The sequence below is a fragment of the Phodopus roborovskii genome, unplaced genomic scaffold (genome assembly GCF_943737965.1).
Source record: "Phodopus roborovskii unplaced genomic scaffold, PHOROB, whole genome shotgun sequence".
NCBI classification, from domain to species: Eukaryota; Metazoa; Chordata; class Mammalia; order Rodentia; family Cricetidae; genus Phodopus; species Phodopus roborovskii.
The window spans coordinates 11,844,430-11,862,486 of NW_026125295.1; the positions used below are offsets into that span (position 1 = coordinate 11,844,430).

The 18,057-nt window shown below is 54.6% G+C and overlaps 3 protein-coding genes across 4 annotated transcripts in view; 1 reads left to right on the top strand and 2 right to left on the bottom strand.

The window, feature by feature from the left end:
* Nucleotides 1-18,057, bottom strand: part of Als2cl (ALS2 C-terminal like) — a 232,033-nt gene that overhangs the window by 25,162 nt on the left and 188,814 nt on the right. The gene's annotated exons all lie outside the window — the stretch shown is intronic.
* Nucleotides 1,279-8,743, top strand: Tmie (transmembrane inner ear). Its single transcript, XM_051203264.1, has 4 exons — nucleotides 1,279-1,676; nucleotides 4,620-4,737; nucleotides 7,807-7,956; nucleotides 8,573-8,743. The coding sequence occupies exons 1-4, from the start codon at nucleotides 1,581-1,583 to the stop codon at nucleotides 8,671-8,673; spliced, it is 465 nt and encodes a 154-aa protein (XP_051059221.1). The 5' UTR covers nucleotides 1,279-1,580; the 3' UTR covers nucleotides 8,674-8,743.
* On the bottom strand, nucleotides 10,927-17,148 carry Prss50 (serine protease 50). The gene is given in 7 exon segments (XM_051173405.1): nucleotides 10,927-11,254; nucleotides 11,638-11,804; nucleotides 12,769-13,052; nucleotides 13,953-14,132; nucleotides 16,582-16,889; nucleotides 16,891-16,917; nucleotides 16,919-17,148. Coding segments are annotated over 7 exon segments (1,395 nt in total). The 5' UTR covers nucleotides 17,111-17,148; the 3' UTR covers nucleotides 10,927-11,017.

Here is an 18,057-nt window from a genome sequence, read left to right on the forward strand (position 1 = left end):
AAAGAGGAGCAACAAATGTCAGAGTCTGGCTCACCTGATCAAAGCCCAACCCTGCCTCTTTGAGCACACACTCTGAGGATGATTGTCTGGACCTCCCCAAACCCCTACCCCACCCCTGACCCCACCCCCACCATCCATTTAGCTTTCTGTGGCCCTTCTGTAGCCTTTGGTGGCCTGGCCTGTGGCTGAGGCTTGAGGAAGCAGGAGGCAGAGACCTGTTGCTAATTCTTTGCTTTTAGAAGCATTCCTGAGACCGGGTGGGGGTGGGTGTCAGGGAGGTTATTGTGCTGTGTTGGTTCTGGATTTTGTTTTGCTTCTCGCAAATTTTGACCCCGAAATTTTGACATCTACTGTAATAGCCACCCCTCCTACGCCCTCCCTCGGAGTGGGGCTGTAGTCCTTTTCAAACAGCAGCCATTTTCCTGCCTGCCCTGTCAGCGGCAGTCCCTGAAGGGCTGCTGGCCTTCTGCTCCACTTTGAGGCCCAGCTCAGTCCTTACCCATCAGGATAGAGCCCCATTAGACCCCGTCGGTCGGTCGTAAGGGCTTCGCTGAGGCATCCCCCACCCCATACGCAGCCTCCACTGCTGTGCTTGGTGTGAGAGATGCTGGGCCTGCTTCTCCTAGCACTCAGGAGGCAGATGCGTTTGGGAAGGAGGAGGAATGAAGTGGGCCACAGGCGTCTCCAAGCTCCAAGTGTCCCACTGCCCCTCGGGCTTCAGCCCCTCCCTAGCTGCTCAGAAACTCCATCCCTGAGTAGTCAATGTTCCCACAGTGTAGGGGACCAACTGCAAGGGCCTGCTAGAGTCAAGGCCCAAGCTAAATCAGGACGGTCAGCAGGGCCGGAAAATGGTCCTCCAGGGGTAGCTGACCTTGTGCCCTAGAACAGAAGCTACTGGGTCCTTCCACAAGGCCAACATCTGGCCAGCTCTAACTAAACTATCCCTGATTCTCCATTCCCCCTCCCTCCTCCTCCCCCTCCGGCTCTGGTGTCCAGGGTGACCAGAGCTGCCTCTGGGCAGGAAGCCAGCCCAGAAAGGCCAGGACATCCCTCAGTGCCTGTCACCATGGCAACATGCCCTCTCTGCCCCCTCCCAAGTCCAGTACCACCACCCCACCCCCCCCCGGCCCAACTCAGGAAGTCAGAATGTGCAGGTTCTTCTAGATCAGTGGATTCCAGCCTTTCCCCTTGTCCAAAGTAGAGAAACCGAGGCCCGAGAGGGACGGGAGGGGTTGGGGGAATCCTGTTTGTTGATCAAGAAGGGCCTACGGCTAACCTGTCACTCTCTCCCTGCGTTTTCTCTACCTCAGTGTCCTTGCAGTGGAGTGGGAGGTCCAAAAGTCCGATAGCCTGTGGGGGAGGGTTCCACCCACATCTGCCCTCACCCCATCAGAGATGGCGCAGGTGGCCTCCCAGGAACCTGACACTCACGATGAATAAATGATGCGGGCTCAGCGGCCGGCGGCCAGAACTCTCTGCTGCCACCACCGCCTGCGGGTGGCCAGGGGCTGTCACCTGGCAGCCCTGTGCATCAGCCCCTCTGCTCCCAGGACCTGCACCGGAGCGCGCAGCGGGAGAACATGGCCGGGCGGCAGAGAGGCACCGGGCGACTCTGGGCTCTGGGCGGCGCCGCGCTGGGGGCTTGCCTGGCGGGGGTCGCCACGCAGCTAGTGGAGGTGAGGCACCGCATCATGGAGGGCACCATCCAGGCGGCGGCGGGGGTGGGGTGGGGTGGGGCTGAGGGTGCGGGGAGCTGGCTCTATTCCTTCAGCCTGCCTGGTGGAGTGACTTGGCCCCTTGCCCTTCACGCTTAGAAAAGTCCCTGATCTGATGGCAGAGCACGACCTCTGACATTAGGGACATTAGAGTCTCCTCCGTGTGTCCGTGTGTGGAGGGAAACAGCCTTGCCATCCGGTCTTTGTTTTCCTAGAGGATGGGGAAAGGGACTTTCTGCCCTTAGTTTTCTTTACTTGTAGTCTAATGGGGGATATTCGGACCCTGGATTTAGGGTATGCTGGGGGAACTGCCCTGTCTCTACATAAATCCTCCAGGGCCCCTACTGAAGGTAGGATCCAGGGACTGGAAAATCCACAAAGGCCCTGGTAATTACGGGAGCTGTAGACAGTTTGCGAGCAGACACTCACATCGTGAACAGTTCCTGTTTGGGAGGAAGAGGATACATGGGAAGGCGGCACAGAGTGGGAGAGTGGGGAGGAGACTTCGCAGAGGAAGATGGTTGGGGCAAGCTGGCCAGGAGCTGGTCTGGGGACACCTGCAACCTCTCCAGTAGGAGGTAGAGGACGAGGCTTAGAAGTCAGGAGCTGGAGGCAAAAGGGTGAAGGCCCAAGAGCCAGGGCCAAGGAGAAGCTGAGCCTGCAGCCCGGATGGACAGGACATCATGGAGGCCTGGGAGGCAGTTACTAGGGTACAGGGGGGGATAGGGGAGACAGCCAGTCATACTCAGAGGGTCCTAAGGGGTCATGGCTTTGAACTGAAGGGGCTGGGGGTGACACCTCATGGCACAGAGACCTGTACCCCTGTGTAACATGTACCTTCTGCAACTGAGCAGGGCTGTGGAAGAGGCTGTTAGGGTCAGATATCAGCTTCAGTCTGCTGTAAGGGAAGCCAGGCTGCCCTGAGGTCCATGGAGCACACTACTGCCTCTCACTAGCTGCCCCGAGGCCCCTGTACAGACTGAGCTGTCCAAAGAGCCAAGGCGGGTGCAGCAGGCAAGTCAGTTGTTGTGAGGCAAGGAGTCTCCTCACTCCCAGGAGCTCATCTCCCAGCTCAACAGAGGAAATCACATCCGGAGTCCATCTGCCTGCATCTCATGCAAGGCCTAGCCTGTCTTTGCAAGGGAGCAGGAGAAACGCGGGCAGGGCTGGGAACCATGCCACTTCCCAGGCCAGCCCTGTAGTAACCCTTCTCCACCAGGCTGTGCCTCCAAGAGTCAGAATTTCCACCGTAAGATGCGTGGCTGTCGCCTGTTAGCCTCTACCCAAAAGCCTGGTCAGGGTCTCCCAGTTAGACAATCAGGCCAACACAGCAGGCCTGAGAGGCAGAGAACAGTAACCGCCAAGCCCCCAACTCCAATGCTGCAGTCACCAACATAAGCACTTACACATTGCTCCAACTACACATGTTCTCTGCCCATTTATAGGTACGCAGGTCGTGTATTCACACACTTGCCTGCCAGCACAGGGGTTCCCCAATCGACCAAGGGATGTTGCTGATTTAGTGGGGGGGGGGTGTTACTGTCGATCTTGCCATCACACAGGGACGTTCTCAGAGGCAGCTGGAACTATCCAATTCCCTGGAGAGAAACTGAGATCCAGTATAAAGGAAGGAGTCCCCATCCCAGTCCCTTAGTGAGGAGCAAAGAGCTGGGAGTCAGGTACTAACTGGTCTACGGCTCAGCGATTCTGGGGTGCCTGGCATAGGTCAATGATCCCCTCTAAGTGCCACCTGCCCCTATGGCTGGCGGTTGTTAGATGAGGAAGTACCTGGCTCCTGGTAGGTGCCAAACTGGAGAGAGGTGGACTAACAGTTGGCTTTTCTTCCTCAGATAGCCTCAAGGGACTCCTCAAGCCTTTCCTTGCTGTTCATTTAGGAGACAACATATTGCACAAATGCCTGGTCCAACCCCCTTCCTTGTCCCTTGGCCAATCTTGCTGATAGAGACAGGATCAATATTCTCTGCTCAAAACTAGCCTTTCATATTCCACAAGGCACAGCCATGTCCTGTAGACACGCAAGGCAAAGTCATGTACCCTCGAAACACCCAGGACAGGTTGAGAATGAAGCTAAGTTGGTAGAGTGTTGGCCTAGCACATACAAAACCCTGGGTGCAATCCCCAGCACAGCATCTATCAAAACAAACACACCCAGAGCAAAACCACAACACCAAAGCACCCAGATCAGGATGTGTTCCCTCATTCCCCCCAGAGAAGACTGTATTTTCTAGAAACCCAAGGCACTATACTATCTCAATACCCTGGGGCAAGTTCCCTTAGACCGGAGGCATCATTATACCTTCTAGAAAACACAGACATGATAGTGTCGCCAAGCCTGGAGATTCTCAAAGCAGAGTGGAGTCCTCTTTAGCCACACTTACATCTTTTAGCCACCTGGTGGCGCTACGTTACTATTTTTCCATGCTTAGCCTGGCTGGCCCAGCCTTCTGGTGGTTATGGCTTTTAGTGGGACTGGAGTCAGTGTGTGAGCACCTGTATGAGGAGCCATGTAACCCAGCAGTAGAGCTCTACTGGGAGATGAGAACAAAGTCAGGCTACCTGGGCAGCACACCTGGCCCATGAAACAGGCCCAGCCTTGTCTCTGGCCTTGGTCCTGAGACCCCATCAGAGTGTGCTGGGTCAGGCTGTCCACAGTCTCCTTGGAGCCTTGTTTCCCCAAACATCTAGTCCGAGCGCCTGGTGCCATGGTCTGGAACTCTGATCACTTCCTTGGTTCTAAATCTGGAACTATCTGAGGTCTAGGGTGTTGGTTGTGAATGTCTGAAACTTTTTGGGGACTCTCAAATGTGTGGGCTGAGTCCTTGCTACCCTCACCCCAGCCTGCTGGCCTGTGCCTGGCTCACTCCCTTCTCTGTTGACCCACAGCCCAGCACTGCCCCGCCCAAGCCCAAGCCGCCCCCACTGACCAAGGAGACCGTGGTGTTCTGGGACATGCGCCTGTGGCACGTGGTGGGCATCTTTTCGCTCTTCGTGTTATCCATCAGTGAGTAGCCACGTCCTGCCCTCTCCACCCCACCACAGGAGGGTCACAGCCTCTCTACACCCTGGCCCCTTCAGTACCCCTTGAGTTCAGAGCAGCAATTTAGGGCAGTTCAAGTAGGCCAGGCGCTCACAGGAGGCCCACCATGGTCTCTGGCATCTTCTCACTCATACAAAGTCCCTGGGAAGGGATGACGGGCCAGTGGTGACCCAAAGATTTCTGCTGGACCCAGGGAAACAGCCACATGGCAATTATGTTAATTATAGGGGACTCCACTGAATTCGGGACATGTCATCTTTCCCTATGGCTGGCCTCCTGATGCTTTTCTTGCAGTTTGGCCAATTCAGAGAGCCCACACCCAGGGGCCCCAGCAAGGCCAACCTCTGCCAGAGGCTCCCCAGATGTGGCTTCCAGGCCCTGAATCCTACCTCCTCAAATGTCATTTTCCAGAAACGATTCACGCCTAGTTCCTCTCAAAGCAGGGGGTCCATTCCACAACTCCGGTCTGGACTCTTTACTGATGCAGAGATGTAGCTGAGAGTGCTCGGTATGCACCCATCTACCCGTCTCCCAGTGTGGAGTTGGGGGGGGAGGGGAGGAAAAAAGTCACATGAGGCAGACCAGGCGGGAGAGAATACCAGGGCAGAAAGCAAGTGCAAACAGAGGGTGGGAAGGGGAGGGAGGGAGCCCACTCTGCCTACAGAGGACCACAGAGGAGGGTCTTCTCAGCTGCCTGGGAAGGAACCCCGGAAGGGGTGGCACAGGCAGAGGCCAGGAAGAGCCTGGTGTCTATGCCAGGTCTCCTGGGGGACATCACCAACGCGCACTCAAAGTGAGGGCCAAAGTGACATCTGAGTTCTAGTGGCAGCTTTCCCACAAGAGTCCCCTGAGTGCTGGGTGGCCACAGAGAAACCATCCAGCTTGGGGGGGGGGGCAGGGGCTCTCAAAACACGACATCTGATTTGCACATGCTTCCTTCGGAGAGCACAAGTGTCCTTCGGAGAGATTACCCCCACCCCAGATCTGAGACTGTGCTCCCAGCTGAGGCCTAGAGAGAGTCAGGCAGCTCAGCACAGACCCCAGAGGAAGGTGTGCCTGAGCGCCTGAGTCCTGAGGGAGGCCAGCCTTGTCAAAAGGCAGGGCTGGGAAGCAACTGCCCCCAGGAACCCAAGACGGCTAGGAACCTGAGGCCCTGTCCCAGGCTCCACTCTGGGTGAGTGGAGGTGCCTGGGGCCACACCAGAAATTTGCGCCATCAGACGGAAGGGTGCACGGATGTCAGCCACACAGAGCATCTCTTGCCCCTTCATGTCCTAGAATGTGAGCGGGCAGGAGCAGAAGGTCCCTGAGCAGCAGGTCGGCAGTGCCTACCTTCCATAGCTTCAGGGAGTGGTGCTGGGAAGAGCCTCTCTGCTTCCGTCTGCTCTGCCAGGGCAGCTATTAGTGGAGCCCCCCCAAAACAAACAAACAAACAAACAAAAAAAAAAAAAAAAAAAAACCAAACTCCCTCAGGGAGAGGGACTGGGGCTGAATGAAATGCCCCTGGGGGTCTCCTGCACCCAAGCTCTTTCCTGGACCTCAGAACTTGACCCCAAATCCTTGGTTTTTCATTTTCCTTGAAGGAAAGTAATCAGGCCTGGCTAAGTAAGGCAGGCGGTATGTGCACATGTCATCCCTACTCTGGCTGCCAACAGCTGCCTGTTCCTCTCCTGAAGTCCTGAGCTCCCAGGACCAGGCACCAACCACATGGAGCCTGAGCAGGCAGGGTCCTGAGGGTGTCAGTAGGATAACTAGGACACATGGCCCAAGCCAGTAGGGTTGGGGCATAAGGGTAATCTTGAGTCCAAGGTACCCACACAGGGGTCTGGGAAAGACCAAAACAGAGCACTTTGGGTAATAAAAGTAAGTCCATTTGTTGGCTAAGGTCTAACCCCAAGAGTCCTGTGCTGGGGTTCTAATGTGGCCAGCCCCTGTATACCCTCAGCATATTCCTGAATGCTGGTGCCTCACAAAGCCAGTCACTTAGGAAACTACTCCTGTTCTTGTAGTGGAGACTGTTGGACCATTTCTCCCATTCTCTGTCTGTCTGTCCATCCATCCATCCATCCATCCCATTCCATTGCTTCTCCCGCCCCAAAAGTCTGGGTAAGACACATGGAACCAAAAAACTTGGCTCAGGGATACTACTTTGGTTGAACAAGATGATCCCAGACTACCTAGCTATGATCCATTTCCTCAAAATAGACCTGGCTTGTCATGCCTGGTCCCTCCTGCACCTCAGTAGCCTGCCAGGAAGTTCTGTCTGGCCATATTATTTATAACAGGGACCAACTCCACCCCCTCCCCAGGGGCTGGGGCCACAGTGGTCAGATTGTGGGAGCCTTAGAAAAATAAACTCGCCCCAGCCAGCCAGGTCCTGGCGGCCCTGCCCTGCACATCATAGACACGCCAGTTCCATGCTGTGCCCCAGCTGACGTGGGCACAGCTGCCTCTAGTCAGAAAAACACTCCTGGGATAACGTCCTCAGAAGTAAACGCCCAGGACAGGGTCTGGACCAGGGTCTTCAGGGAGTCCGGGGAGGCTGGGGAAGATGGGCAGGATGGAGAGAATGGGGAGGATGCAGCCACATGCTTGGGTGTTTGAGGCACCTCTGCCTCTGCAATCAGGAGGCTGGGGAAGGAAGCTCAGGGTTTCTTAGGAGTACCCAGAGAGGCCTAAGGCAGAAGCACCGGGTAACTCTGGGTAACCGTGGCTAAAGCCATACCTAAGACCTTCACTTTACCTTTCCCCCAGTACCCAGTGTGATCAGACAGACTATTAGACAAGATTCGTTATAGAATTTGTGGGGCTAGTACAAATAAAGTACCAGGCTTCATGTCCAAGTTACTAAGGAGTTGACAGTAAAGCATTACCCCAAGCATGCAGGGGCGTGTGCAACCGTGTAAAGTCAGTGTCACTCGGGAGGTCACCTGGGGCTTTTGAGGAGTCTTATGTGGGACAGGCCTAATGTTTGGGTACCACTCAACCTGGCTGAGACCCTATCCTAGCCACACCTGCTCTGACATCCCTACAGTCATCACGCTGTGCTGCGTCTTCAACTGCCGTGTACCACGGACGCGGAAGGAGATCGAGGCCCGGTATCTACAGCGAAAGGCGGCCAAGATGTACACAGACAAGCTGGAGACAGTGCCTCCCCTTAACGAACTCACAGAAATCCCTGGAGGTGAGTAGATTCCAGTCCCATCACAGTCTGCACTGGATCCTGCAGCAGGCCCGTTCCTCAGCCTCACTGCCCTACTTCACCGTCTCTCCCTGCAGCTGGTTCAGAGAAGGGACTGGGCACTAACCCAGGAGACTGGAGTACAGAAACTGGTCAGAGCCAGGCAAATAAATAGGGAGCCTATTTGTAGTGGGACAGTTGTGGGGCTGCAGAGGAGGCTCTGTCAGTAAGGGCTTTGCCACACAAGTACAAGGACGTGACTTTGGATCACCATCACCCACGAAAAACAAAACAAAATCCAGGCACGATCACACACCTGTAAATCTCCGTGCTAAGGAGATGTGGCAGGAAGGTCCCTTCTGCTCACTGGCTTACGTGTCAACAAATCGGTGATTTCCAGGCCTCTTAAAAAATTAGAGAGTCAAATAAGACATGCAACATCAACCTCTGGTCTCTATGCGCATGCCCACACATGTGCACACTCATTGTCACACACAGGCATGCATACACACGCACCTCAAGTTAAAAAAGGTCTGAGAAGGCAGGGTGGGAAGGGCCGGAGAGGAGAGCTTCGGGACCTTTCCCCGTCTCACCACTGTGGCCTCTCCCCCACCCACAGAGGATAAGAAGAAGAAAAAGAAGGACAGTGTGGACACGGTGGCTATCAAGGTAGAGGAAGATGAGAAGAGCGAAGCAAAGAAGAAGAAAGGAGAGAAATAAGGAAAGCATCCTGGAGGTGGCAGCTGCGCCTGGCAGGCCTTGAAGCCCAAGTTCAGGCCAGGATCCAGGCACCGGGATTCCATGTCCATACATGGCCCCAGGGGCTATGGTCTGAGAAGCCAAGGCCATGGCCATTACCCCAAGGCCCAAAAGGTGTAGGGGCAAGACTTCATGAGTGTCCATCCTGGACCCTGTTCCTTTTACCTCGTCAGCCTGGGCGCCTCTCTTGGGCACTGTCCCTCTGCAGATACGAGGTGGTCTCAAACTCCACCCCACACCCGGACAGGCTTCTGTCCCACCCTTTTGGCCAGGGGCAGAGGAGCCTGTGTGGGGAGTCAGGGACTGGCAGGGGATGGCAGGATTGAACAGGTTGTGTGTGAACCCATAAGCATGGAGGAACTTGTGACATGAGAGGTTCTCTGACGTAGCCAGATGGCAGCCCCGATAGCAAGGAAATTGCCCCAAGCTTGGCAGGAGTCTGTCCCCGGCAGCCAAAGTGGGTCCCATTATCAGGAGAGGTCCTGACCTGGCGAATGCCAAGCTCTGAAAACAAGATGACAGTATGAACCTGGGGCCACTGAAGGGCTGGCATGAGGCCGGGAGCCGAAGAGCTTCTGGGCCAGGGGTGGGGTCTGAAGGATGAAGAGGGCTGAGCCAGAAAGCCTAGGTGTCCCCATCTGCCTGCTGAACACCACGGTGTGCAGATCCTCTTCTGCCATGCCCCCTACTGGAAGCATCATCTCTGCTGCCAAGAAGACCATTCAAACATCATTGAGGGGCCGACTCTAGAGAAGAGGCGCTTCCAAACCAAAATGAGGAGCTCTGACTAGAGCTGGGAAGCCTGCTAGAAAGGTGTCCCGGAGAGATCTGTCAATAAAACTGGGTGCCTGCTCAGCCCCAGACACATAAAACTCCATCCTGAGATGAACTCTACCCCTGTCCTATGCTTTGCCAAGCCCTGGAGGATTCCTGTAGAAGGTGACACAGCCATTCTTAATAATAGGTGCCTCATACAAGTCTGAAGTTCTCTCCCTGACCCCTGTGCCAGACTGAGACCCCCCAAAAATGGGGGTAGGGGGTGGGGGTGGGGAGCTGGAGAGATGGCTCAGCAGTTAAGAGCACTGACTGTTCTTCCAGAGCACCCAGGTTCAATTCCAGAGCACCCACACGGCAGCTCACAACCATCTGTAACTCCAGTTCCAGGAGATCCAACACCCTCACACAGACATGTGAGGCAAAACACCAATGCACATAAAATAAAAGTTTTTAAAAAAGCCTAGAGACTGAGGAGCAGTTGCAGCCACACCCCACCCCACCCCACACACACCAAGTGGCCTTGGGATGGGGAGGGAGACTGAGGAAGCTCTCTGAGCTCTCCTCCACTCTACCTATGCTCTTAACAGGTCTCTGGCACTGGGACTCACAGGAACCCTCCTGACATGGTCCCACATCAGCATCCTACAAGGAGAAGCATGCCAGGATGAGGAGGAAGGATGCAGGATGAGGAGGAAGGAGCTCAGGAGGCCCCCATCATAGAACTCAATGAGTGCTCTGATTACCTGGGTGCAGCTGGCTGACCTCTACCTTCCCACTTCTCATTCAGAGAGCTGGCTGGGGTCCTTCACCCCAGACAGACCACAAGCCCTCTGTGTGGCAAGGCAGTGGACATCCAGAGGATTGGAGGCCATACAAGGTCACTCAGAGCAGCAGCTGGTGCAGCCTGTGGCAAATGTGTCTGTTCTACTAGGCCCCCAGGCCAGAAGCAAAGCTAGAGGGTATAAGTACTCCATGGATCTTTGGTGACAATATTCTGGAGAGTTCCAGCCACTAGCCAGAAGGCAGCCAAGAGCAGGGAGAGAGCCCGGCGGGGGGGGGGGAGAGTAGGTTCACACCTTTAATCCCAGCAACCTGGAAGCAGAGGCTAGCCCCATCTACAGATGGAGTTCCAAGACAGCCAAGGCTACACAGAGGAACCCCCTGGAAAAAGCAAACAAGCAAAGAAACAAAAAAGATCAGGCAGAGCCCGATTCCCACTCAAGTCTCACAGAAGGAACGTGCCACTCTCCATCTAGGGGGCCGGAAGGGATGTCCTAGCAGCCCCAGCTTTAGCCTAGGTAATACACCCTAATCCTCCCAGTGCCCCTTCGCACACCCCTGTACTTTCTGCAGGAGCTGCCTCAAATCTTTTAGAGGCCTACACTCTTCAGTATCAGAGCCCAGAGTTCCCCCCAGCCAGCTCAGAAAGAGGAGACATGGGAAAAAGAAGTGTTTAATCTCTGCTAGTCCCTGCTGATTGCCACACCCACAGCGGCACTCCGTAGGAAGGGAAGGAGACCTGGCAGGGTCACAGAGTGCCAAGAAGGCTGAGGAGCAGAAGGAAAGCCAGGAGCAAGGTCCTGGAAGGGGCTGCAAGGGCCACGGCCTTCCCACTAAGGTGGTCCCAGATCCACGGCTGGAAGGTGGAGATCTGCACAAAGATGGGTGGGGCCTTGCTCTTCATGCAGCCTGGGCCCCAGCTCATCATTCCCACCAGGTACCACGTGCCATCCGCAGAGCAGACCAAGGGCTCACCAGTTAGCTCCTGAATGGAGAGAGGAAGTTAAAAGGGTCAGGGAGGTGAAGTCATGCCTGAGACAACTCCACTCGCCCAGGGCGTTTGCCACCAGATTCTTTGCATTTCCTTCAGGTTTGAACACAGCGGGTAGGGACTCCTGACCCATCATCTCCTCTTCAAAGGGACACTCAGTACTCCTTAGCTTCACACCCTGCCCCCACCACTCCCATTTCCACCCCACCCAGTCCACCCCTGCCCTCACCGCCCTCCTCCATCCTCCCCCCACCCCCACCCCCCCCTGCTTGTATTTCCCACCCTTCCCATTCCCCTCTCCACAGCCTCAGCTCTGCCTCCTGCACCTCTCCACCCCTTGGCCCTCAGGATACATGAACAGGGGCAGAGGTCCTCACGTAGCAGAAGTTTTCCCTGTTTTCGTCCGAGGCACAGATCATCTGAGAGTTGATGATTCGAACCAGAGAGGGGATTCTGGAGAACTTGTGGTAGAATTGCTCACATTTCCTGCTGTTCATGATGGTGACGTCCTTCTCCTGAAGGGATTGGAACTGGGGCCACCTGTCTGTGGGACAGGTCCCCCATTCAGGTTTAGCCACTGGCTGTGGCCCACAGCCACCAGCTCTGTCTCTTTTGCATAGTGGCCACAGAGATGTCTCCATGTCTGAGGTATTTTTCCCTCCGGCCAGCAGGTCCCAAGGTTGCCCCTGTACAGAGGTGCTAAAATAGATAGTCCACACCCATTGGCTCTGCTAGTCCTCTTCCAAGTGCCTGCCATGCCCTCAGGGCCAAAGCCTTACTTTTCAAAACCACCCCTAGAGTCTCCCCTCTAACCTTTTCCAGACTCTCTCCACGGAGATCCCCCCAACCCCCACCCCAGCCCTGTCTTCCATCCCACCCAAAATGTGTCTGAGCTCCTGGGAGACAGGAAACTTCACAGAACAGGCTGTTTAGAGGGCAAATCGGATCCTCAAGGACACAGAGAAGGGCATCTCTTTTGTGCATCCGTGGCTCCATAAAGGGAGTAGATATTCCCAGAACCCACCAGAAATGGGCATGGGAGGACATACCTGTCTTGAGGACCTTGTCCCCATACTGGGATGACAAGGGATTGAGAACAACTGAAGGGAAAGGAAGTGAGTGGACCTTGTATGACTCAACTTCCAGACACAAGCTGTATCTATTCCAGGAAGCATTGTGTAGACACGAGAACCCATTTCCTTGACTCTACTTGCCAATGTCCTAGGGTTGTGTATGGGTGGCAAGCTTTCAAGAAAGTTCTGTTCACATATACTGGCTTGGTTCTGAGACTTCAAGGGCAATAATGACTGTGACGTGTTCACTGACAAGACCCTCAAGGGGAGGAGACTTTAGAGATGAGAAATCCGACAAGTTCCTGATAAATCAGCTCCTCAAAGAAGGTACTCTAGAAATGTCCATCCATGAGGCACCTCAGCCAACCCAAGTCCTTTCTCCCACCATGCACCCCAGGCTGTGTGTGTGTGTGGGGGGGTTAGACACTGACTCACCATTAACCTTGGGATGTCCCCAACCTGTCACGGTGCAGAGAGAGTTGTCCTCCACCACATATTCCAGGCCAGGCAAGCAGATAGGCCACACATATTTGCTGTACTTGAGCCCCCACTGGAGTTTGAGGAGACCAATGTCACTGCCCCGGCCTACCCAAGACCAGTACCGCCTGGCTTGGTAGCCACTGTGTATGATGATCTGATATACTGGTACATCTGTGCTGGTTGTCGTCGTCTGGTTAATCCATGGACTCCCCACCCTCACTGTGTAGTTAACACCATCCCTATGGGGACAGAGAGGGGGCGTCTTTCATCAGCTCTAGGCTCCTACCTCACACCCCAACCCTGCCCTCCATACCACAGTGGCCCTCTAAGCAAATCCAAGCAGTTCCCCCTGGGCTTCAAGGCCCCCTGAGCCTATTTATTCCTCATGGCCGAGCCCTGCCCAGAGTGTGTGATCATCTTCATTTTGTGAAGGAGAGAAACAGACGTTAAAAGAAGTGTGGTAGCCTGCTCAGGGATGGACACTTAGGAAGTGGCAGAACCGGGATGTGGACCCCATTTCCACTAGCTAAACTCTGGGTTTTTATCCTATGTTGCACCGTAGAATTAACAGTCCCTGTGCAATGGCCAGGGCCTAGATGGCAAGTCATCTTTCATGGGACACCTCTTTTTTTTTTTCCCCCCATGGGACACCTCTTAAAGTCACTATGTTAATCCATATATCAGCCTAGGACAGGTCTTCACGGTTGGTCCTCAAGGGAAGCAGACACTGCCCTCGGGAGTTCTCGGGCCCCAGGGCAATGGCACACCCACCCTTTTGTCTCTAACCACCTTGACAGGTTCTAAGTCAGGGCCTCCCTTAGAGGCGAGCTAGAAACTACTGATTGACAGAAGGGAAGAGGAAGTGACTGGGGGCAAAGAGGGAGGAATGGAAGATCTAGGGTCTATTGGATGAGTGCACAGGGCTGAAGGGTGGGTAAAAGGGCAAAGGGCGGGTACATGCCGAAAGCTGACCCCCGGGTAGGGACCCGAGAGAGTCAACTCAGAGCAGGAGTAAGGCTGGGACTAGTATTGTGGGCTCCACCCAGGATGCAATTGCTACTTGATGGGTCGCCTGGAAGAGTGGCCACGTCTCCAGAATTCCAGAGGCCTTTCCACCCACCACCCGGGCCCCAACTCACTGGGTCAAGCAATGGGCCACGGTCAGCACCCACTGGGAAGCAATAAGGGCACCAGCACAGATGTGTATGCCGTTAGCCTGCACACTGACCATCCACGGCCACCGCCGAGTCATGGCTTCTGGGTCCCTGAGAGTAGGGTCTGGCTCATGGGAGGTGCCACAGACTAGAGGAAGAAAAGAGCTTGATGAAGCAATAAGCTCACCCGGCCACATCTTGTGACTCTGTCCCCACATCACTTCCTGCTCCGTCCAGCCTCTCCAGCTACTCACCTGTACCTACCCACCCTTTTCTACTTGCCACTGTGGGATGATAGCAGCCATCCATAGATACCTCCAGCTTTAGAAAGGCCTCACACTATATCCCGAAACCTATTTCCTTGTCCCTAAAGCTTGGGTCCCAGAGTACCCCGATAACCAGCCAGATGTTCACAAATGCACCTGAATTCCTATCTGGTTGGAGATTGCCCCCCCCCCCACTTGAGCCAATGTGGACCCTGCTCCTATTCTGGGAATCCCACTTGTGATTCATGGAGATAAACATAGATGACCCAACAGACTCTATGAGGGGCAGGCACATCCCAAAGAGGATAGCTAAGTGGCAAAAGTCATAGAAGCTTGCTTGGCCTCCTTGGGACTCAGGGGATCCAGCCCTAAGCTATATCATACAACCATCTAACAGAAGCTAACTGTCTGTAATGCCAAATGCTGCTGAGAATTCTAGGCCACGATGCACCCTCCTGAAGAGGAGCATGCCAACTGCTGAGGGCACTTAGGAAAAGTTTTGAAGTTGAAGACGGGATTTAAAGAGATAGTTCAGCTGTTAAGAGCACTAGCTACATTGGGTGGTGGTGGCACATGCCTCAAATCCCAGCACTCGGGAGGCAGAGGATCTCTGTGAGTTCAAGGCCAGCCTGATCTACAGAGTGAGTTCCAGGACAACCAGGGCTACACAGAGAAACCCTGTTTCTAAAAACAAAACAAAACAAAACAAAAGCACTGACTGTTCTTCCAGATAGGGTTGGGCTCCTAGCACGCACATGGTGGCTCACAACCATCTGGTGTTCTCCTCTGGCCTCCAGAGGCATCAGGCACATAAACAGTGTCCAAAACACTATATGCATAAAAATAAAATAAAGGAAATTGAAGGTGCCATATCTAGCTTCAAGTATTTTCTAAACAAGTCAGTGGATTATGAAATCGAGTAAATGGGTCGTGGCTAGCAAATTTATATATTTGTTTACATATTTATTTATCCACGTGTAGTGCTGGGAGTGTGATTCAGGGCCTGGTAAGTGTTACCCATGTGTTCTTCTTTGTCTGCATCATTCATACACTTGTGGCTTGTGGAGGCCAGAGGATTGTGAGCATCCGCATCATTCCATTCTCCTGATACAGGGCCTCTCACTGAACCCCACGCTAGTTTGGCAGCCTCCTCAGCCAGGGACTGGGGTCCCAGCAATCTCCTGTTTCGGCTCCCCACCTCTAACCCTCTAACCCCCAAGGTGCTCTGTTACTGGAGCATGAGACCATACCCACTTTTACATAGGTTCTGGGTTTTGTTTTGTTTTTTCGAGACAGGGTTTCTCTGTATTGCTTTGGAGGTTGTCCTGGAACTCGCTCTGTACACCAGGCTGGTCTCGAACTCACAGGAGGAACAGAGATCCTCCTGCCTCTGCCTTTCAAGTGCTGGGATTAAAGGCATGTGCCACCGAAGATCGGCTAGGTTCTGGGGCTTTAATTCCGGTTTTCATGTTTGCTCACGTGGTAAGAGCTCTTACCCACTGAGTCATCTCCCTAACCCATCACAGCATCTTAAACGACACTCAGCTAACAGCATGTGCCACGCACAGTTGCTAGCTGTCCCCAGCTAGACTTTTTGAGGCAGTTAAGGTGACTACATTGACTCCCAGGATAATAACTACTTCTCACGTGGGTCTCAGCTACAGATCCCTGCCCACGTGAAAGTGCACTGGTTAAGTTTCATTGCCAACCTGACCCTGCCCAGAGTCATCTGAATGAAAAGGCTAATCAGATCAGCCTGTGAGAAATTCAGAGTGGGTGACTGTCTATGGATTATTAACTGATGTTGAATAGCACAACCCTATGTGAGAGGCACCATCCCGAGGCAGGTGGTCCCGGGTTCTATAAAAAAGCTAGCTCAGCATGATCCTATAAGAGCAAGCTATCCAGCAAGCAGCCCTTTCTCCACAGTTTCCGCTACAGGTTCTCACCCTGGCTTTCCTCGGTGACAGACTGTGGAACCTGGAAGCGTAAGCAAAAACCAAGTCCCTGCCTGTCGCCAGGTTGCTTATTCACACCAACAGCAAAGCACTGAAAGACCCGGTGTGCCTTGCAGACCGCCCAAGAAGTCTCCCACAGCCCTCTTGGAGTTGTGTTGTGGGCTCTGGGTACCCCAACTCTGCCCCCCCCCCAACTCACCACTCTCCCCACGGATTTTAACTTTCCTTGTCCCCTATTTACCTCACCACTATGGAAAGCTCGTAAGCCCGGAAGGCAGGACCAAGGCCTGGCCCAACCTTCGGCGCTCAATAAACACTGGTACAGGGACTTTTCCATCTATTCTCCCCTGGGTCCTTGATCCCTTCACCCTTCGACCTCAAGGATCCAACCTTCGTAAGAGCTCTCTGACCTCTCCTGCCCAGTACTCACAGCGGAAGTAGCTGGGTTTCGTCCAGTGAACGGACCCGGTAGTCTTCATCGGAGCGACCCCCGAGGTCGACAGTGCCGCTGTCGGCGGAGCGGTGGTCGCTGCAGCGCTGGCCTGCCGGGGAAGGCGAAGCCTGCCTGAGGGACAGGTGGCTCTGGGGCCACAGGAGACTCCAGGGTCGTTCGGGACCGTGGTGGACAGCGCCCCGGGAGATTCGCCTGCAGCCGAGCAGCCTGCGGAAGGTCACGAGCCGGTCAGAGGCGGCCAGGGTGTGGGCGTGTAGGGGAGGGCGCCGGGGAGCGGGTGGGCTCACCTGCGGGCCACCGAGGCAGGAGCAGGAGCAGCAGCAGCAGCAGCAGAAGGGCGCGGGCACCGGTGCGGCTGCGAGAGGCTCCGGGCACACGGGGACCCAGAGGGCCCTGCCCACCGACCCCTGCCCTGCACCAGGGCTCCATAGCACCGCTAGGTTCTTCCACAATGGCGCCCTCCATCGGGCGCTTGGCTGCCCAGCCTGCGTGGCGCCCCCTGGGTGCCACTCGTTGGGGCGCTCTGGCCGAATGGCGGGCAAATAGTGCCTGGCTCGTGGCTGGTGTCTTTCATCAAACTCGTGGGCCCTTTCTCTGGGCCACTTTGCTTCACCTCAGCTAATTCCTAAGCTTCCACGCTTTTCCCACCACCAGCAGCGACAGGAAGGCCAATCCCAGCCTGCCAATGCCCCTACTCCATCCTTTGCATGCTGAAGCGCAGGCCATTGTCTTAGGGCACTGACTGAGATGAAGAAAATTAATGTGTTCATTAGGGTCTCACTGTGTAGCCCAGGATGGCCTCAAACTGACACAACATTGCCTTGGCCTCCCAAGCACTGGGGAGATAGGTTTTGAGGACCGCACCCCTTGAAGCCGTGTGCTTTCTAGATCCCAGTGCTGAGAAGTGATGGTATCTATCGGTCAACAGTGAGAGCAGAAGGTCACTGTTGGAACATTTGAGGAGCATGTTGATGGCTCAGCAACATAGTTAATACATTTGAAAAGGAGTATGGAATACTATGGAAGCTTTGCTGCACGGATATTGGAAATTTTCAACTGAACAGACAAACGGACAGTGGGATCAAGCCGGAATGTTCTCCGTTTTGTCAAAGCCTACGCTCTTGGGAGAAACATGTGAGCAGGTAATTTAGTGCTCCAATGTGGGGGGTGGGGGAACAGTGCTTCTGTATTTTTTTTTTTTCCTCCCAATGGGGGCAGGGAAACCACTGCTCCGAGCTGGCAGGCCTGAGCTCACTGATGGAGGTGAGTGACACAGCCCAGGAGCCCAGGAGACAGTCAATTCCCACATCTCATTCAGGTGCCCACATCACCCACCCTGCCAGAAAGAGAGAGGAGGAACCAGCTGGGATCTGGAGCCACTCAGGGGAAGGTTGGCCGGGAAGGTCACAGAA